The sequence below is a fragment of the Hippocampus bargibanti genome, linkage group LG12 (assembly GCF_051943395.1).
Source record: "Hippocampus bargibanti isolate YZ-2025 linkage group LG12, ASM5194339v1, whole genome shotgun sequence".
NCBI lineage: Eukaryota > Metazoa > Chordata > Actinopteri > Syngnathiformes > Syngnathidae > Hippocampus > Hippocampus bargibanti.
Genome location: NC_142745.1, coordinates 561,058 through 576,828, shown reverse-complemented (window position 1 = coordinate 576,828; position 15,771 = coordinate 561,058). Strand labels below are relative to the sequence as shown.

At 43.4% G+C, this 15,771-nt stretch overlaps 2 protein-coding genes across 4 annotated transcripts; both read left to right on the top strand.

Moving 5' to 3' along the window:
• Positions 1–217: 217 nt before the first annotated feature.
• On the top strand, positions 218–3,076 carry pxmp4 (peroxisomal membrane protein 4). The gene is made up of 4 exons (XM_089011245.1): positions 218–386; positions 546–608; positions 1,164–1,362; positions 1,953–3,076. Exons 1-4 carry the CDS (start codon positions 274–276, stop codon positions 2,220–2,222), a joined length of 645 nt encoding a protein of 214 aa, XP_088867371.1. The 5' UTR covers positions 218–273; the 3' UTR covers positions 2,223–3,076.
• tgm5l (transglutaminase 5, like) lies at positions 1,226–15,156 on the top strand. 3 transcript variants are annotated; one of them, XM_089011226.1, is made up of 14 exons: positions 1,226–1,362; positions 4,703–4,885; positions 5,518–5,751; positions 6,396–6,514; positions 6,589–6,717; positions 7,825–8,002; positions 8,090–8,225; positions 8,830–8,933; positions 9,858–10,097; positions 10,978–11,046; positions 11,132–11,332; positions 12,390–12,547; positions 12,612–12,748; positions 13,670–15,156. In XM_089011226.1, the coding sequence occupies exons 2-14, from the start codon at positions 4,711–4,713 to the stop codon at positions 13,818–13,820; spliced, it is 2,031 nt and encodes a 676-aa protein (XP_088867352.1). In that variant the 5' UTR covers positions 1,226–1,362; positions 4,703–4,710; the 3' UTR covers positions 13,821–15,156. The 3 variants fall into 3 exon arrangements, with proteins under 3 accessions (XP_088867352.1, XP_088867351.1, XP_088867353.1); XM_089011225.1 differs by lacking the exon at positions 1,226–1,362 and having other exon boundaries at positions 4,515–4,885; positions 13,670–15,155; XM_089011227.1 differs by lacking the exon at positions 1,226–1,362 and having other exon boundaries at positions 4,516–4,833; positions 13,670–15,154.
• The last annotated feature ends 615 nt before the right edge of the window (positions 15,157–15,771 follow it).

The following is a 15,771-nucleotide window of genomic DNA, read 5'->3' as shown; positions in this document are numbered from 1 at the left end:
GTTTCTCCAAATGATGTAACTACAAAAATACGCAGATTTTTTTTACATTTACAATATTTGTGATAGTGAAATAATATGAAGCATGATTATGAAGACCGTTTCGGCATCGTGTTATTTGACTTGGTGTCATGTGACATTCTACCCCATTTGGACGACTGTGGGAAAGGTATTTATATCCGTTTGTTTCACGACGGCACTATTTCGGAGTAACGCCTGGTTATTGTACGTGCGTAACGTCAATTGCTGTCCCCCGAAACTTAATTTTAAAAGGTCATGGCGGTGTCAGAGACGTTGAAAACGTTACTTTATACTGTCAACCACATTTTACAACAAGAAAAATACAAAGCAGCTCTGGCTGTTTTCAAAGGTTTCCGAAATGGTGCTGTGTGAGTGGAATAATTCAATTTCATTCAAAGTAATTAGTATTGTATGTATTCAATGTAAATAGTGTACGGTGTGACAGATCTTAGATGCTTTTGTGTCTGTTTGACCTGATGTTTTTCGTGTATACTTGTACTTAATTTTCCGCCATTTTCTGTGTCCAGATATGGAGCTAAAATCAGAGCACCACATGCATTGGTCATGACATTTTTATTCCGAAGCGGAAGGTAAGATGTCGGCGAATTAACGCAGTTGGAATGGATTTAGAAGAAAGATTACAAAACGGAAAATGTCGTGACTTGATTCACGCTGCTTTCCACTGCATTGAACTTGCTCGGGTTTGCTTCAAAATCAGAATCAGAATCAGAATACCTTTATTCGTCCCGCAATGGGGAAATTTGCAGTCCACAGCAGCAATTGAAGAGGGATGGGGTTGGGGTGGGAGTGAAAGGATAGAAAACAAGATATTCTAAGCATAACAAAATAAAAATGTCAACTGTATACTGTGCAAATGTAGATGTGCAAAAACCGTTCTATAAACAAGACTGTACATAGTGCAGAATCAAGAAATAGCGCACCGATAGACTTAATTGTAATGACACCCACACTGACATTAATTTAATCTAAGAGGAGATAGTCGGAGCTCTTTCACAAATTGGACAGTTTAGTTTCAAGCTTTAGCGCGCAGATAAGGCACAGCTGTTTGGCAAACTAAAGTTAATGTCAGGCATTTGCGTATTTTTTTACTTGTAGTTAAAATGATTCTTTCTCTCTTGTAAAAGTTTGCAGGAAAAACTGCGATCCATTTTGAAGGCCACCTACACACACTCGCGCAACCTGGCATGCTTCGTATTCACCTACAAGGGATTGCAGGCCCTGCAGGTGAAACTGCAGGGTCGCAGTATGCAGTCTCACGCCTTCCTGGCCGCCTGCATCGGAGGATGGTTGGTGTTTGGTGACAACAATAACATCAACAGTCAGGTAGGACGGGCCTTTGTTGTTGTTGTTGTTGTTGTCACAATTTTATACGACAGAAGATTTTGTGTTGAATCTGTAACGCGAGAGCGACTTACCCCATTTCCAACGGAGCTTGTGTGCCATCTTGTGCATTTTCTGGGGGCTACATTGCAGTCCAGACGGCTCCAATTGATACGGAAGGACTTCTTTCATCGATTGCAAACATTGATGCTTTCCTCTTCACAACTATTTGAATCCTATTCATAACTGGATAAGTAACACGAAAGCATCTTTTTCCCAATCTGAACTCTCTGAAGCCATTGTTTTGATTCTGGAGCAAGGCAGTTTGTGAAGGAGTCTCCTGGCGTGACGTCACGAACAAAGGGGCGGGACCTTCTGAATCTCGCCAGTTCCGATCTCATTTTGTGGCACTTTTGGGACACTTGAAGTCATTTTGATTGGTGTTTTGCATTTGACTCAAAATATCAGCCTGCGTCTTTTGGCTATTTTAAATGCTATAATGCGTTTTTACTGATGTCAGTTAGGAAACCCAAAAAACTGTTGTCGGTTGTCCTTGAAGTGAAAGCCCTTCCGCCGTCTGCCGTTGGTTCCAGATCAACATGTACTTGTTGTCCCGGATCCTGTTTGCCTTGTCGCGTCTGGCGGTGGAGAAAGGAGTGGTCCCGCGACCTAAACGAGACCCCTTCCCGCTTTTGGCCACTGTGGTGTGGGGACTGGTCTTGTGGCTCTTCGAGTACCACCCGCACACGCTGCAGCCCTCGCTGCAGTCGTCCATGAAGTACCTCTACCACGACAGCAACGTGTGGCGCGACATCTGGGACTTCCTTCTTTTTAACAAGTCCGGGACTGCTGCTCGCAAATGAAACTTTGACCACTCGTCACTTCAGCAATTCAAAGGACATTGTTCCAGTTGCTAATTTCACTCAATCGCTGATAGCCCTCATGGTTCATTTTAACGCACGGTGCCATATTAAGTTAGTTATCTAGCTAGCTATCTGGCTATCTATTAGCTATCTACCCAGGCTAATGGCTGGCTATCTGTTAGCTATGTTGCCGGCTGGCTATCTAGTATCTCTCTATCCAGCTGGCTGGCTATCTATTGGCTAGCTTGTTGGCTGGCTATCCATTGGCTATCTATGAGCTAGCTGGCTGGCTATCTGTTAGCTGTCTATCCAGGTGGCAAGCTATCTAGTCGCTGGCTAGCTGGCTTTCTATTAGCTATCTAGTAGCGAGCTAGCGAGTTAGCTGGCTTTATGCTGGCTAGCGGGCTGGCTATCTGTTAGCTAACTAGTAGCTAGCTAGCTAGCTAGTTTTTTATCTTTGCTGCTCACCCACAGAAAAACTGATCCAGTGACTGTAAAGTGACCTTGAGAGTTTTGAAAGGCGCTTAGAAATCAAATGTATTATTATTGTTATTATTATTATTATTGTTCACTGCCATTCCCAAATTTATTCGGGAATTGAAAGTATGACGTAGAACGCCATTCCCGACTTTGTTCGGGTTTTGCTTTTTCACGCTTGTGTGCCGATGTTTTTTTCTTTTCCATGAGTATCCAATATGTATGGATTGCATTGTATTTTGGACAGCCGCCCCCATTTCAAGCTCATATAACTCCAGACCCGTATCATTTAGGAATTACCTCATTTTTTTTGAAGAAAAAAGAGAATCTAATGTTTCAAATGCTCTATCTAATGTTTATGAAGTCCTCAAAGTCAATCTTCTGTGGCTCGTGCATTTGTATTGACAATGACAAAAACCCTGGCACTGGACTGGACACATTTATGCACGTCTGGCAGTGAATGAGTTAATATGTACATCATTTAATTGCTGTCATCATACAATGAAAAGACTGATTGAGCTGGTCTTTTGTTGCTTCCTCTGAAGCAACTCTTGGTACCATCCAAAAATGGGCATTTGTCTGTAATCGTACATCCCCAATTCCAAGGAGGTTGGGGCGTTTTTAACTCATTCACTACCAGACGATGAAAGTCACACGGCATCGACATTCAATATGACGATGCAAAATCCAATTCGAATACAAGTTGAAACGTTTGAAAAAGTAACCGATGGACTCATTATGTTTCATCTCATTGTCATCAAATCGGTTCTTCTTTCAATTGAATAGTGGATGGGTGTGACTAGATCAGATTCGTTTGGATAATTAGTAGAAGCAGCAGACGATGCGCACGTGACACAAAAAGCAGCTGGAAAGTCTTGTTTGGTTTGGCCACTTGGATTGCCTTTAAAGGACAACCGACACCTCCGGTCGGACAAGTTGCGTCCATAATTTGGACAATGACTTCAAATGACTTCTACTGAGCGCATTTGACAAAGATTCCAGCGCATATTAAAGCTAGATTTGACCTTTTAAGACTCGTGCTGAATATTCATGAAGTCTTATTTTCGACTTGGTGACGATGCCCTAAGTGACGTCACGGAGGAAACGCCCCTGACCGAGAAAGCGACACACAATGCATTTTGGGTACATTTTTTTCGTCTGGAAACACTGTGTTGATGGCGAAATTAGAAGGAAAACTACATCAATAATGAGATGGTGAATCATTGTGTGTGGCAGCCAATTGTGCTAAAACGCATAAAGAAGTTTTAAGTTGACACAAATTCCCAGCGGACAAATCAGCCCATTTCCAACAGAGCTTGTGCGCCACCTTGAGCATCTTCTAGGCACTACATTGGAGTCCAGACGCCTCGAATTGATACAGAAGGACTTCTTGAATGGATGGCAAACATTTATGCTTTCCTCTTCACAACTATTTGAATCCTATTTATAAGTGGATGAGTAACAAGAAAGCATCTTTTTCCCAACCGGAACTCTCTAAAGCCATTGTTTTGATTCTGGAGCAAGGCAGTGTGTGACCAATAGAGACCTCACGAACAAGGGGGCGGGGCTTTCTGAATCTGACCAGTTCCGAGCTCATTTTGTGGCAGTTTTTGGACACTTGAAGTCATTTTGATTGGTATTTTGCATTTGACTAAAATATCAGCCTGCGTGTTTTGGCTATTTTAGATGCCGTCAAACGTTTTTCTGATGTCAGTTACGAAAGAAAAAAATGGGTGTCGGTTGTCCTTGAAGTATGACAAAAGTTGTGGTGAGTTGGATTCGTAACACATGCCAGTGAGTGTCGGTTTTGCCCTGCGGCCATTTTGAGGTGTGTGCATAACGCCGTCAACGTGTTGCAATTTCACTCAATGGAATTTTGGACGTGGGTGTCAACCACAGCGTTTACAGCTGGAACGCTTGTCACGCAAGCGTCTGTGCATTGTCGACTCCGGAATAACTTCACCGTCAGTCTCCCAAAAGTTTCTTTCCATTTTCCTGGGCAGATTTAAGCATGCACGGAGTGGACTTGGAACTTGAGGAGAACCTGCAGCGCCACCGGACGGCCGGCTTCAGCCACTCCAAAGCGTTGGTGGTGCGCCGAGGGGCCCCCTTCAGAGTCCGCCTGCCCATGAAGGTCAGCCCTTTTGACCCCTACGCTGACACGCTGAGGGTGAAAGTGATGCTCGGTAGGAATATTATTTGATTGATTTGAATTAGCAAGACAAAAACAAAAGACACATTGTGTGTATTTTCCCTATTATAAATTAGAGTTCATTGGCATGTGAAGCTTGTTGAATACATACATAGATATTTACATGTACAGTGATACCTCAGTTTACGAACTTAATTGCTTCCCAGAAAGTGTGTGTAAGGCGAAAAGTGTGTATGCCAAACATTAATTTCCCATAGGGAACCATTAAAATGAGAATAATCCATTCCCAGATCGCCATAAAACATAATTTTCTACTAAATAAGCCTTAAAACTACACAGAAAACAAGCACTATATAAATCAATATGTATGTTTTGCGTTGTATTTTGTACAGCTGCCCCCATTTCAAGCTCATATAACTCCAGACCCGTATAATTTAGGAATTAACTCTTTTTTTGATAAAATAACAAAGTCTAAGGTTTCCTATGCTGTTTATGTAGTCCTAAAAGTCAATATTCTGAGTGTCCTGGAATTCAAGTGAAAGTGACAAAAACCCTGGCACTGGAGTGGACATACTTTTGCACGTCGTCTGCCAGTGAATGATTCAAATCAATATTGGGAGTGTTATATGTGATATTGAAAATGTGTCTTCCTGTTTCTCTCCTCAGGCCGCCTGTACGTGACCGTGGCCGTCACTTTGTCTGCAAAGTGTCCTCCGTCCCGTTGGGGGGCCTTCATGGACCCCGAAGGCCTGGATGTGAGCAACCCATCGGTGTCCATTTACGCCCCGCCTTCGGCCTCGGTTGGCTGCTACACTTTTAAGGTGTCGGCATTCGCTCAAGACAAGCGGAAGTTTTGCGCTGTGAGCAAATTCATCCTGCTCTGCAACCCCTGGTGTCACGGTGGGTCAACTTTTGCTCATCTTGTCGAACGTGTCTCATAATAATCATCATAATAATCATCACAGTAGTCAATTTAGTCCTCCTTTGCTTGTTAGTCTACATGTTGTAGACCAAAGCAGTCGATCACAATTTGTACATTAACTGCACTGTCAATCGGAAATGATGTCTTGTATTTGTGTCTTCATAGTCAGGTGAAACCAGAGCCAGGGTTAGAACAATAGAGTTAATCAGTCTTCTTAGGCCGATACCCTGTAAGCTTAGTCATGCGGTGAAACCAGAGCCACGGATAGGACATTAGAGGTGATCTGAGTGGAGACGTCATCAGATTGGCTGAGGAGGTGAAACCAGAGCCAGGGATAGAACAATAGAGGTAAACAGATTCAGGGAGTGTTTCAGGGAGTGGTCCACTGCTCCCCCAACCTTAGAGCAGTGACCTATCAGAGTACAGGTCTGGTAAGGCCACCTCTTCTATCCATGAAGGATTACCAGCGCAACTTTTGTTTGTTGACGAAGCTCTTCGGATGAGGAGCGAAAGGTGCGACCCCTTCAAAGAAGTACGGATGACGGCTGAAGAAACCTTTTCCTCGATGGACCGCTCTTGTCCCACTGAGAACCTCCACAGACGGTTGTTTGTGTCTTCGCAGCCGACAGCGTCTACATTCCCTTCGAGGACCAAAGGGAAGAATACATCCAGAATGACTCCAGTTTGCTCTTCATGGGGACGGCGTCCAACGTTGTGTCCAGGCCTTGGTCCATGGACCAGGTAGGACATCGCACAAAGTGCATTGACTCCGCGGCGGGTCAAAAGAACGATGTGTCCTTCTTTGTCTTTCCAAGTTTGAGCCCGGCGTCCTGGAGGCGTGTCTTAACTTGCTCAACGTCAGTCCTCAACATCAAGGCAATAAGAAGATGGACTACCTGTACCGCAACAACCCCGTCTACATCAGCCGCGTGGTTTCAGCCATGGTGAGAAGACAATGACGTTAGCGGCCGGGTGTGCCCTCGTGACTCATCGCCGGTGACGAGGTTAGCGTCGCCGCAAAGCAATCGAGCGAGCCCAGAAAGTAGGAACGCTGTCTGTTTGGGATGAACAATGCAAACAAAAAGACGCCTCACTCTGTCCTACACAACTAGAGGTTAACATGTCGACTGGAGGATGCTTTGATTGGAATTTTTTTACAAGCAACTTGAAGCAAAGTCAGTATTTTGCAAAGTCAATATTTTGAGTCATTTTCACCCCCCGCCCCCCCAAAAAAACAACAACAAAAAAGATCATTAGTCATCATGAGGTGTGGGAATGGACCATCACTTGAGCTGGCTACCTAGCTAGCTATCTATTTGCTATATATTAGCTGTAGCTGGCGAGCTTTCGATTAGTTATCGATTAGTTAGCTAGCTAGCTAACTTTCTATGTATTTGAGTTATTCCGGGTTGAGTGAACGCTGGCGCATGTGGTTGCCGCTGCTCACCCACAGAAAAACAGATCCTTTGACTGTAAAGTGACCTTGAGAGTTTTGAAAGGCGCTTCTAAATGAAATGTATTCTTCTTCAGAATCAGAATCTTAATAATAATAATAATAATAATAATATTATTATTATTATTATTATTATTATTATTATTAGCTATTAGCTGTTAGCTGTCTGGCTAGCTATCGTTTAACTATCTAGCTATCTGGCTTGCTAGGTCGCTATCTATTAGCGACTGTCTCCTGTGACTATAAAGTGATCTTGAGAGTTTTGAAAGGTGCTTATAAATGAAAATTAAAATAAAATATATGTAAAAAATTATTATTGTTATTATTATTATTATATTACTGTATCTATTAGCTAGCTAGCTTTCTATCTATTTTAGTTACTTCTGGGTTGAGTGAACGCTGGCGTGTGTGGCTGCCGCTGCTCACCCACAGAAAAACTTATCCTGTGACTGTAAAGTGACCTTGAGAGTTTTCAAAGGCGCTTAGAAATGAAATGGATGATGATGATGATGATGATGATGATGATGATGATTATGACTACAACCGTGTTCGGCATCCTCATGTTTGATTTCTTTTGACTTGTTCCCACCAAACGTAGATCAACTGCGAGGACGACCGCGGCGTGCTGAAAGGCAACTGGTCGGGCGATTTCAGCGGCGGCGTCCACGCCTCCACGTGGACCGGCAGCGGAGACATCCTGAGGAGCTGGGCTCAGTCCGGCTACCGGCCGGTCAAGTATGGCCAGTGCTGGGTCTTCGCCGCCGTCATGTGTACAGGTAAGTCGGCGTGCGAGTCGATGACAGAAACGCCGAGCCTTTTGTCAACGGCGACCGCTCGGAAAAAAAAAGACATCCTCTTTTCAGTCATGCGCGTCCTCGGCATTCCTTGCCGCGTCGTCACCAACTTCAACTCTGCTCACGACACCAACGGCAACCTGGTCATCGAGGAGTTCTACAACGAGATGGGAAAGAAGCTGAAGAGCACCAAAGACTCCATCTGGTCAGCAAATTACTCGCGGACGGTTTCGGACAGGAAACGGGCACCTTTGACACTCGCGGAAGCCGCGCGTGCATCGGCGTTTTCCTTTTGCATTCATCATTTCCCCCCAAAAATGAGCGCTTTATTGAACTTGGTTAGCATAATGCTAAAACTCACTCCAAAATAGCAATTTTGTGGTTGTGAGCCATTGAAACAGAAACAGTGCAGCAACACAAGCAGACACACAGTATAAATAGATTTTTAGTTGGCAACCATTTCCCCAAAAAATGAACGCTTTATTGAACTTTGTTAGCGTCATGCTAAAAGTCAATGCAAAACACCATTGACGGGCTAACGAAAATCGCAACTTTATGATTATGACCATTTGAAATTGAAACGGTGCAGCAACACAAGTAGAAACACAGTATAAAGAGCTTTTTGGCAACCACTTTGTGGTGAAGTGAGTTTTGAAACATGAATTAATAACAACGAGTCATTTTTCTTCCTTAACACATTTGTTGCCAGACGAAGTGCAAAAATATGTCCACTCGAGTGCCAGGGTTTTTGTCATTGAGTTAATGCAAGAAGACCTCAATCATTGATGATTTTATTTGATTTCTTTCAGGAACTTCCACGTGTGGGTGGAGTGTTGGATGACGCGCCGAGATTTGGGCAGCTACGCCGATGGCTGGCAGGCTCTGGATCCCACCCCGCAGCAAAGGAGCAGAGGTCAGCCAAACGTAGCAACGCGCCGACTCCAACCCAAAACCTCACGAGTGTAGAGCAGACCTACGAACCACTCGCGCACTATGTCGCACTATTAGTCTTTAAAGGACAACCGACACCATTTTTTGGTTTCCTAGCTGCAAACTTTTGATCGCATCTAAAATAGCCGAAACACGCACGTTGATATTTTTTGTCAAATGCAAAACGTCAATAAAAATGACTTCAAGTGTCCCAAAACTGCCACAAAATTAGCTCGGAACTGAGCAGATTCAAAAAGTCCCGCCCCCTTGTTCACAAACCGCCTTGCTCCACAATCAAAACAATGGCTTCAGAGAGTTCAGATTCGGAAAAAAGATCCTTTCTCGTCAGTTATGAATATGATTCAAATAGTTCTGAAGAGGAAAGCATACATGCTTGCAATCGATTAAAGAATGTATTCCGTGTCATTTTGAGGCATCAGGGGTGGGAAATGTCGCACCCAAAAAGAGGCAGAAAATGGCGACAAAGCTCCGTGTAAGGAATGAATCAGCCCGTTTCCACAGGCTGATCAATTCCTTACACAGAGCTTCGTCGCCCTCTTCTTGGTGCAACACAAAGTTTTCAGACCCGCCAAGTACAGCAAAATGCATTGACGTGATGGAAGGACATGGAAAGACTGCTACAATGTGTCCTTTTTTTCGGTCAGGGGCGTTCCTTCAGTGACGTAACGTCAGGACTCGTCACCAACAAGACTTCCTGAATATTCAGCGCGAGTCGTAAAACGTAAAAAATAGCTATATGCGCTGCAATCTTTGTCAAATACGCTCAGTAGAAGTCATTTGAAGCCATTTTACAAATGATGGACACAACTTGTCCGGAGACGTCGGCTGTCCTTTAAATTCACAATGTCTTTATTTGTGATCTATTTTTTAAATGGTCTTTTCCCAGGCGTGTTCTGCTGCGGGCCGGCGCCCGTCAAGGCCGTCAAGGAGCGTCGCGTGGACCTCTTCTACGACATCCCCTTCGTGTACGCCGAGGTGAACGCCGACGTCCACACGTGCGTGGTGAGCGAAGGCCGCGTGGTGAGCCGTAGCGTGGACGTCCACAGAGTGGGACCGCTCATCTGCACCAAATCTGTGGCTTGTCCCAGGATGCACAACATCACCGCCACTTATAAAAAGAGTAAAAGTAAGACAAGTGGACAATGACAATGAATATGATTCAAATCGTTCTGAAGAGGAAAGTATGAATGTTTGCAATGGATTCAAGAAGTCCTTCCGTATCATTTTGAGGCATCTGGATTCCAATGTAGCTCCCACAAAATGTACAAGATGACGCACACGCTCCATTGGAAATGGGCTGATTTGTTAGCTGGGAATTTGTGTCAACTAGTTTGAAATAGTAGTCTTGGTGCAACACACAAAGATTCACCATTGCGTTATTTGTGTTTTCCTTCTAATTTCGCCATCAACACAGTGTTTTCAGACCAAACAAAGTAGCCAAAATGCATTGTGTGTCGCTTTCCTGGTCAGGGGCGTTCCCTCCGTGACGTCACTTAGGGCATCGTCATCAACTGGAAAACAAGACTTCATGAATATTCAGCGCAAGTCTTAAAAGGTCAAATATAGCGATATATGCGGTGGAATCTTTTAAAAATATGCTCAGTAGAAGTCATTTGAAGTCATTTGACAAATGATGGGCACAACTTGGCCGGTGGCGTCGGTTGTCCTTTAAAACTACACAAAAACAAGCACGATATAAATCACTATGTATGTATTGCATGGAATTTTGTACATCCGCCCCCAAGCTCAGATAACTCCAGAACCATATAACTTGGGAATTAACTCTCTTTTTCTGATGAAAGAAGAGATTCTTACGATGCATTGAATGTTGATGTAGTCCTAAAAGTCAATATTCTGTGAATCCTTGCAATTTGAATGAAAATGACAAAAACCCTGGCACCGGAGTGGACACGTTTTTGCACATCGTCTGGCACTGACTGAGTTAAATGATGTCATAGCTTCCACATTTGACAACAACACATTTTGTCGTTTTCTTGACAAAACAGGCCGCTTTTCAACACTCTCATCCAATCATTCTTCCCACTCAGACAACTCGACGCTAAGGCGAGGGACAAGTAAGCACCGCCCGCCAAAATAAAATGCGGCCATTTAAAGAAAACCACCCACGTTTGAATTCAACGGTTGATTCTTTTCCAACAGGCAAGCTAGCTGCTATTCTGACGCTGGCTAAAACTCCCGTGGCTGGCGCGGTTATCGTCATCTTGTTGAAGGTCATCAACAGGGAGAGAGTGACCAGGGTGGTGAAGGTCCACGTCAACGCGCAGATCAAGGAATACAACAGCAGCCCCGCCGAGACTTTCTGGGAAAAGCACAGTACGCTACAAGTGGGCCCTCTGGAAGGTACGCCACCCTTTGCAGAAATCATTGGAAATTACTTCTTCTTTTCCTTTCGGCTTTTCCCTTTACTTAGTTCCCTGAAAACCCTTATCGCACAGAACACTCAAAAATCATTTACGTCACGTCATTTCTCCCCTTTGAAATAAATATGAATTACATTTATCTGTATAATCCTCCTTCAAAAAACAAAAAATGTCTTTTTGATGACATGTATAGCATTTGAAAATATTCTACACGTTGAAAAAAAACTGAACACAATTAAATAGAATGTTAACTCATTCACTGCCAGTCACAAATTTATTTAGGAATTGAAAATATGACGTAGAGCAACATTTTTGTTTTTTCATTCTTGGGTACCGATAAAGCACTGGCCCTGGCCTCTGGCAGTGTTTCTTCCCTTCCACAAGGGGGCGGCATTTTCCCTTTTTACCATGTTAGTTCCAGCTTTGACTGTTGTTACAGTCTGCGCGCCATGACGTCCCTTATCCACTGCTGAAAAGGATGCTTTGATACTCTCCTCTTTCATCTAGAACTGCTTCATGTCACAAAGATGGTACAGAAAGTGCTGAAGAATGAATGACTCTCTGTGTCTTTGTGTTGGCACATTATTTATTATTTTTGTTGTTGTTGTTTTTTTTAACTTTCTGTTACTTCCGGGTTGAGTGAACGCTGCCGCGTGAAAAAATATCCTGTGACTGTAAAATGTCCTTGAGAGTTTTGAAAAGCCCTTAGAAATGAAATATATTATTATTATTATATAAACCAATAGGTATATATTGCATTGTATTTTGGACAACCACCCTCATTTCAAGCTCATATAACTCCAAACCCATATAATTTAGGAATTAACTCTTTTTTTTCTGTCTAATGTTTCTAACGCCGTATTAAATATTGATGTCGTCCTACAACTTAATATCGTAATGGGTCCTGGAATTGGAGTGACAATGACAAAAACCCTGGCATGGCGCTGGAGTGGACGCATTTTTTGCACATCATCTGGCAGTGAAGGAGTTAATTGATGATTGAAACTGTCACGGTTGTTCTATTTGCGGGTGCCCAGCGAAGGTCCTGAAGCAGCAGATCCACCCGGCCCAGTACGAAGACGTGGTCGGGGATGACCTGGTCAACCTGGCGGCGGTGCTGGAGGACATGGCCACGCATGAGCGCGTGCTGGCCTTTGACGAGTTCAATGTGGCCACTCCTCAGCTCGTCATTCAGGTATACAATCACACACACACACACACACACACACACACACGGACGGTGCTTTTTTTTTCTTCAGATTGAAGACGAAGACAAATTGTCGCTGAATCGGGAGCAGAGCGCCAGCGTGACCTTCACGAACCCTTTCTCGCATCCCGTAAGCGGCGTCCTGAGCGTGTCCGGCGCCGGCCTCCTCCAAGGCCACGTCAACTTCAAGTAAGGCGCCATCGTCTCCTTCTTCAAACACAGGGAACATCAAAATACTGTACAAGCGTCGCTATAGAAACCGATGCTGTATCTGTCCCCAAAAATGTCAATTGAGTTTCAGTTGGCCGAAAGAGGCAATGATATCGCCGGAAATGGAAAAGATTGACATTATGTATGATGTGGAGCACCATTGCCGAACGTCTTCAGGTTTTCTTTTTTCTTGTTTGGGTGCCAATAAAGCGCTGGTCAGCCCTCTGGCATGAATTCTTATTAACTCATTCACTGCCATTCACAAATGTATTCAGGAATTGAAAATATGACGTCGAGCGCCATTCCCGAATGCGTTCGACTTTTGTTTTTTCTTGTTTGGGTGCCAATAAAGCACTGGCCATGGCCTCCGGGAATGTTTTTTTTCTTTTCCGCGAGGTGGCAGCATTTCCCTTTTTTCCATGTTAGCGCTTTGTTCCAGCTTCGGCGCTATATAAACCAATATGTATGTATTGCATTGTATTTTGGACAGCCGCCCCCATTTCAAGCTCATATAACTCCAGAACCATGTAGCTTAGGAATTAACTTTTTTTTTCTGATGAAATAAGAGAGTCTAAGGTTTCTAACGCCTGATCAAATGTTGACGTAGTCCTATAACTCAATATTCTGTGAGTGCTGGAATTATACTGACAATGACAAAAACCCTGGCATTGGAGTGGACTCATTTTAGGCACATCTGGCAGTGAATGAGTTAAAAGGGGCCCTCTTTGTAACACTATATAAACACATTAAATAAAATAAGGAAAACTAATTTAAACATGTCATTCATTGGGTGCGCCTTATAAAATGGAAAATACGGTACCAAAAAAGGGGTCAGTTTGTGATTGATATTTTAAAAGAGTTATGTTTCTTGTGTGTGTGTGTTTTGTTTTTTGTTTCCAGGATGTTCCCCCTGCGTCCAGGAGGAAGCGGCAAGCAAGGCATCGCTTTCTTCCCCACGATGGCGGGAACTAAGATGCTTCAGGCCTCGCTGACCCTCTCCAACAAGTCCACCATCAGAGGATTCAAGATGGTCTCCATTAAACCTCTTTAGACACAAAAAAATTAACAGTCAAATGTGAATGCTTGTGATTCCGCTTTTGTGTGTGTGTGTGTGTGTGTGTGTGTGTGTGTGTGTGTGTGTGTGTGTGTGTGTGTGTGTGTGTGTGTGTGTGTGTGTGTGTGTGTGTGTGTGTTTTTAATGAGCAAGCTGTGACATCAAATGATTTTTCATCTTAGCCACTCTCAATTCATCCAAGTCAATTGCTTCACTTCACAGTCCTCCATCGTCTCATCTGGTGTGCCGCATGGGTCAGTAGTGCCTGGAAAACGTGGTGGGCAGGATTCGAAGGGTCCAGTCAGATTTAACATTGTATATTGCAATAAAATATCCATCCATCCATTTTCCGGAAATAACAATTATATTTAAGCTTCTGAAATTTCACCTTGACCAAATTGAATGTTCAATAATACAGTAAATATAAATATAAAGTCTCGTTATATTGATATCGGTTATATTGATAATACTGCTTATTACGATACTATGTTCATTTCCCGTGCACATTTCTAGTCTCTTTATGTATAATTAGTTCCGTTTATCACGATTCGTGGTTATTACGATAATCCGGTTACTACGGTGCTCTTTTTCATCTCCCGTCGGCCATTTTGCTATGTTTATATCGATACAAAAGCAGTTTAAGGTGATTCGATATTTGCTTAAGGCTTTCTATACAGTACCACCATTATCGAAATCTATATCGGTAGCGCAGTTGGTTGACCTGGTCGCGTGACTTGGTCACGTGACTTGACGTGAGCAGCTCCCGTGTCTCGCAGTATAGCAGACGGCATTTTGCTTCCGTCTTCAACCATAACAAAACGAAAGAATTGTGACCTCGGAAGGAAATACAAGGCCGTCGTGGCTGTTGAGGAGAATCCAACACGAAATCAGAGCCAAGTATGCCCCAGAAGATTCCCATTATGACGAGGATGAAGAACCTACTGAATACACACCTATTGCAACAAAGACACGAGCGTTGCGAGGTGCTACGGACACGATCTTACTGAGAATCCAGAGAAAATGAATCCGTTTTTTTTCTTAGAAATGTTAAACAAGATTGAATCGTTTGTGTTAAAAGGTGAAAATGGGAAGCAGAAGAAGATTGAATATTTTTTTAAATTGCATGATAAGATGTAAGCGTTGCAGTGTTATGTACACTGTACTGTGTATGAGTGCAATCGTTTTTTTGCAACAATGTTTATTGTTTTGTCTGATGAAGCGTGATGATTTTGAAAATTACTGTACATGCCATTCTGTATTAAAGATCTCCCAGTCACGTAACCTGCTTCCGTGTTTTGAACTGTCATACGCGAGCACAATAAAAAAAAGGCGAAGCAGAGCTCACGTCTTTCATTACTGCTGCAATAACATCTGAAACGTACTGTAATGCCCCTCTGCGTGGCAAATATTGCGCACAATCGCTGCTCGAGCGGGTCGGTCTTTTTAATAACAAAACGGAGCTGTTACGCCACAGCTCAGCGCAGTCATTCTATTCAGGCGCTCTTCGAACCCCGTTGACGGGTCCTCCCAAGCCCAATCACGTCACCAGCTTCCGTGTTGTGACCTGTTTTACCGAGCACAATTTAAAAAAAAAGGCGTAGCAGAGTTTATATACAGTACTGTTGTTCGACCATGGGGAAACGTAAGAATTGTGATATCGGAACGAAGTACAAGGCGGTAATCGTGGCTGTGGAGGACAATCCAACAAGCAAATCCTTCATCGCGAAAGAGTTTCACGTGACGTGCAGCAGAATACTTCATCAACGTAAGTCATGTAAACGGTGCAGTTTTTGTTTTCCATACATGTATTTAATTGTGTTGCATTCAGATATCTTTATCGCTTGCAACAATCGCCGTTTTTCATATGTTTGTACATGCTGGCGTTCGTGGTTTCGTGTGAATAGAACAACGTGAGGATTTTGCACTGCTTGTATTTTTGAAAGGAAAT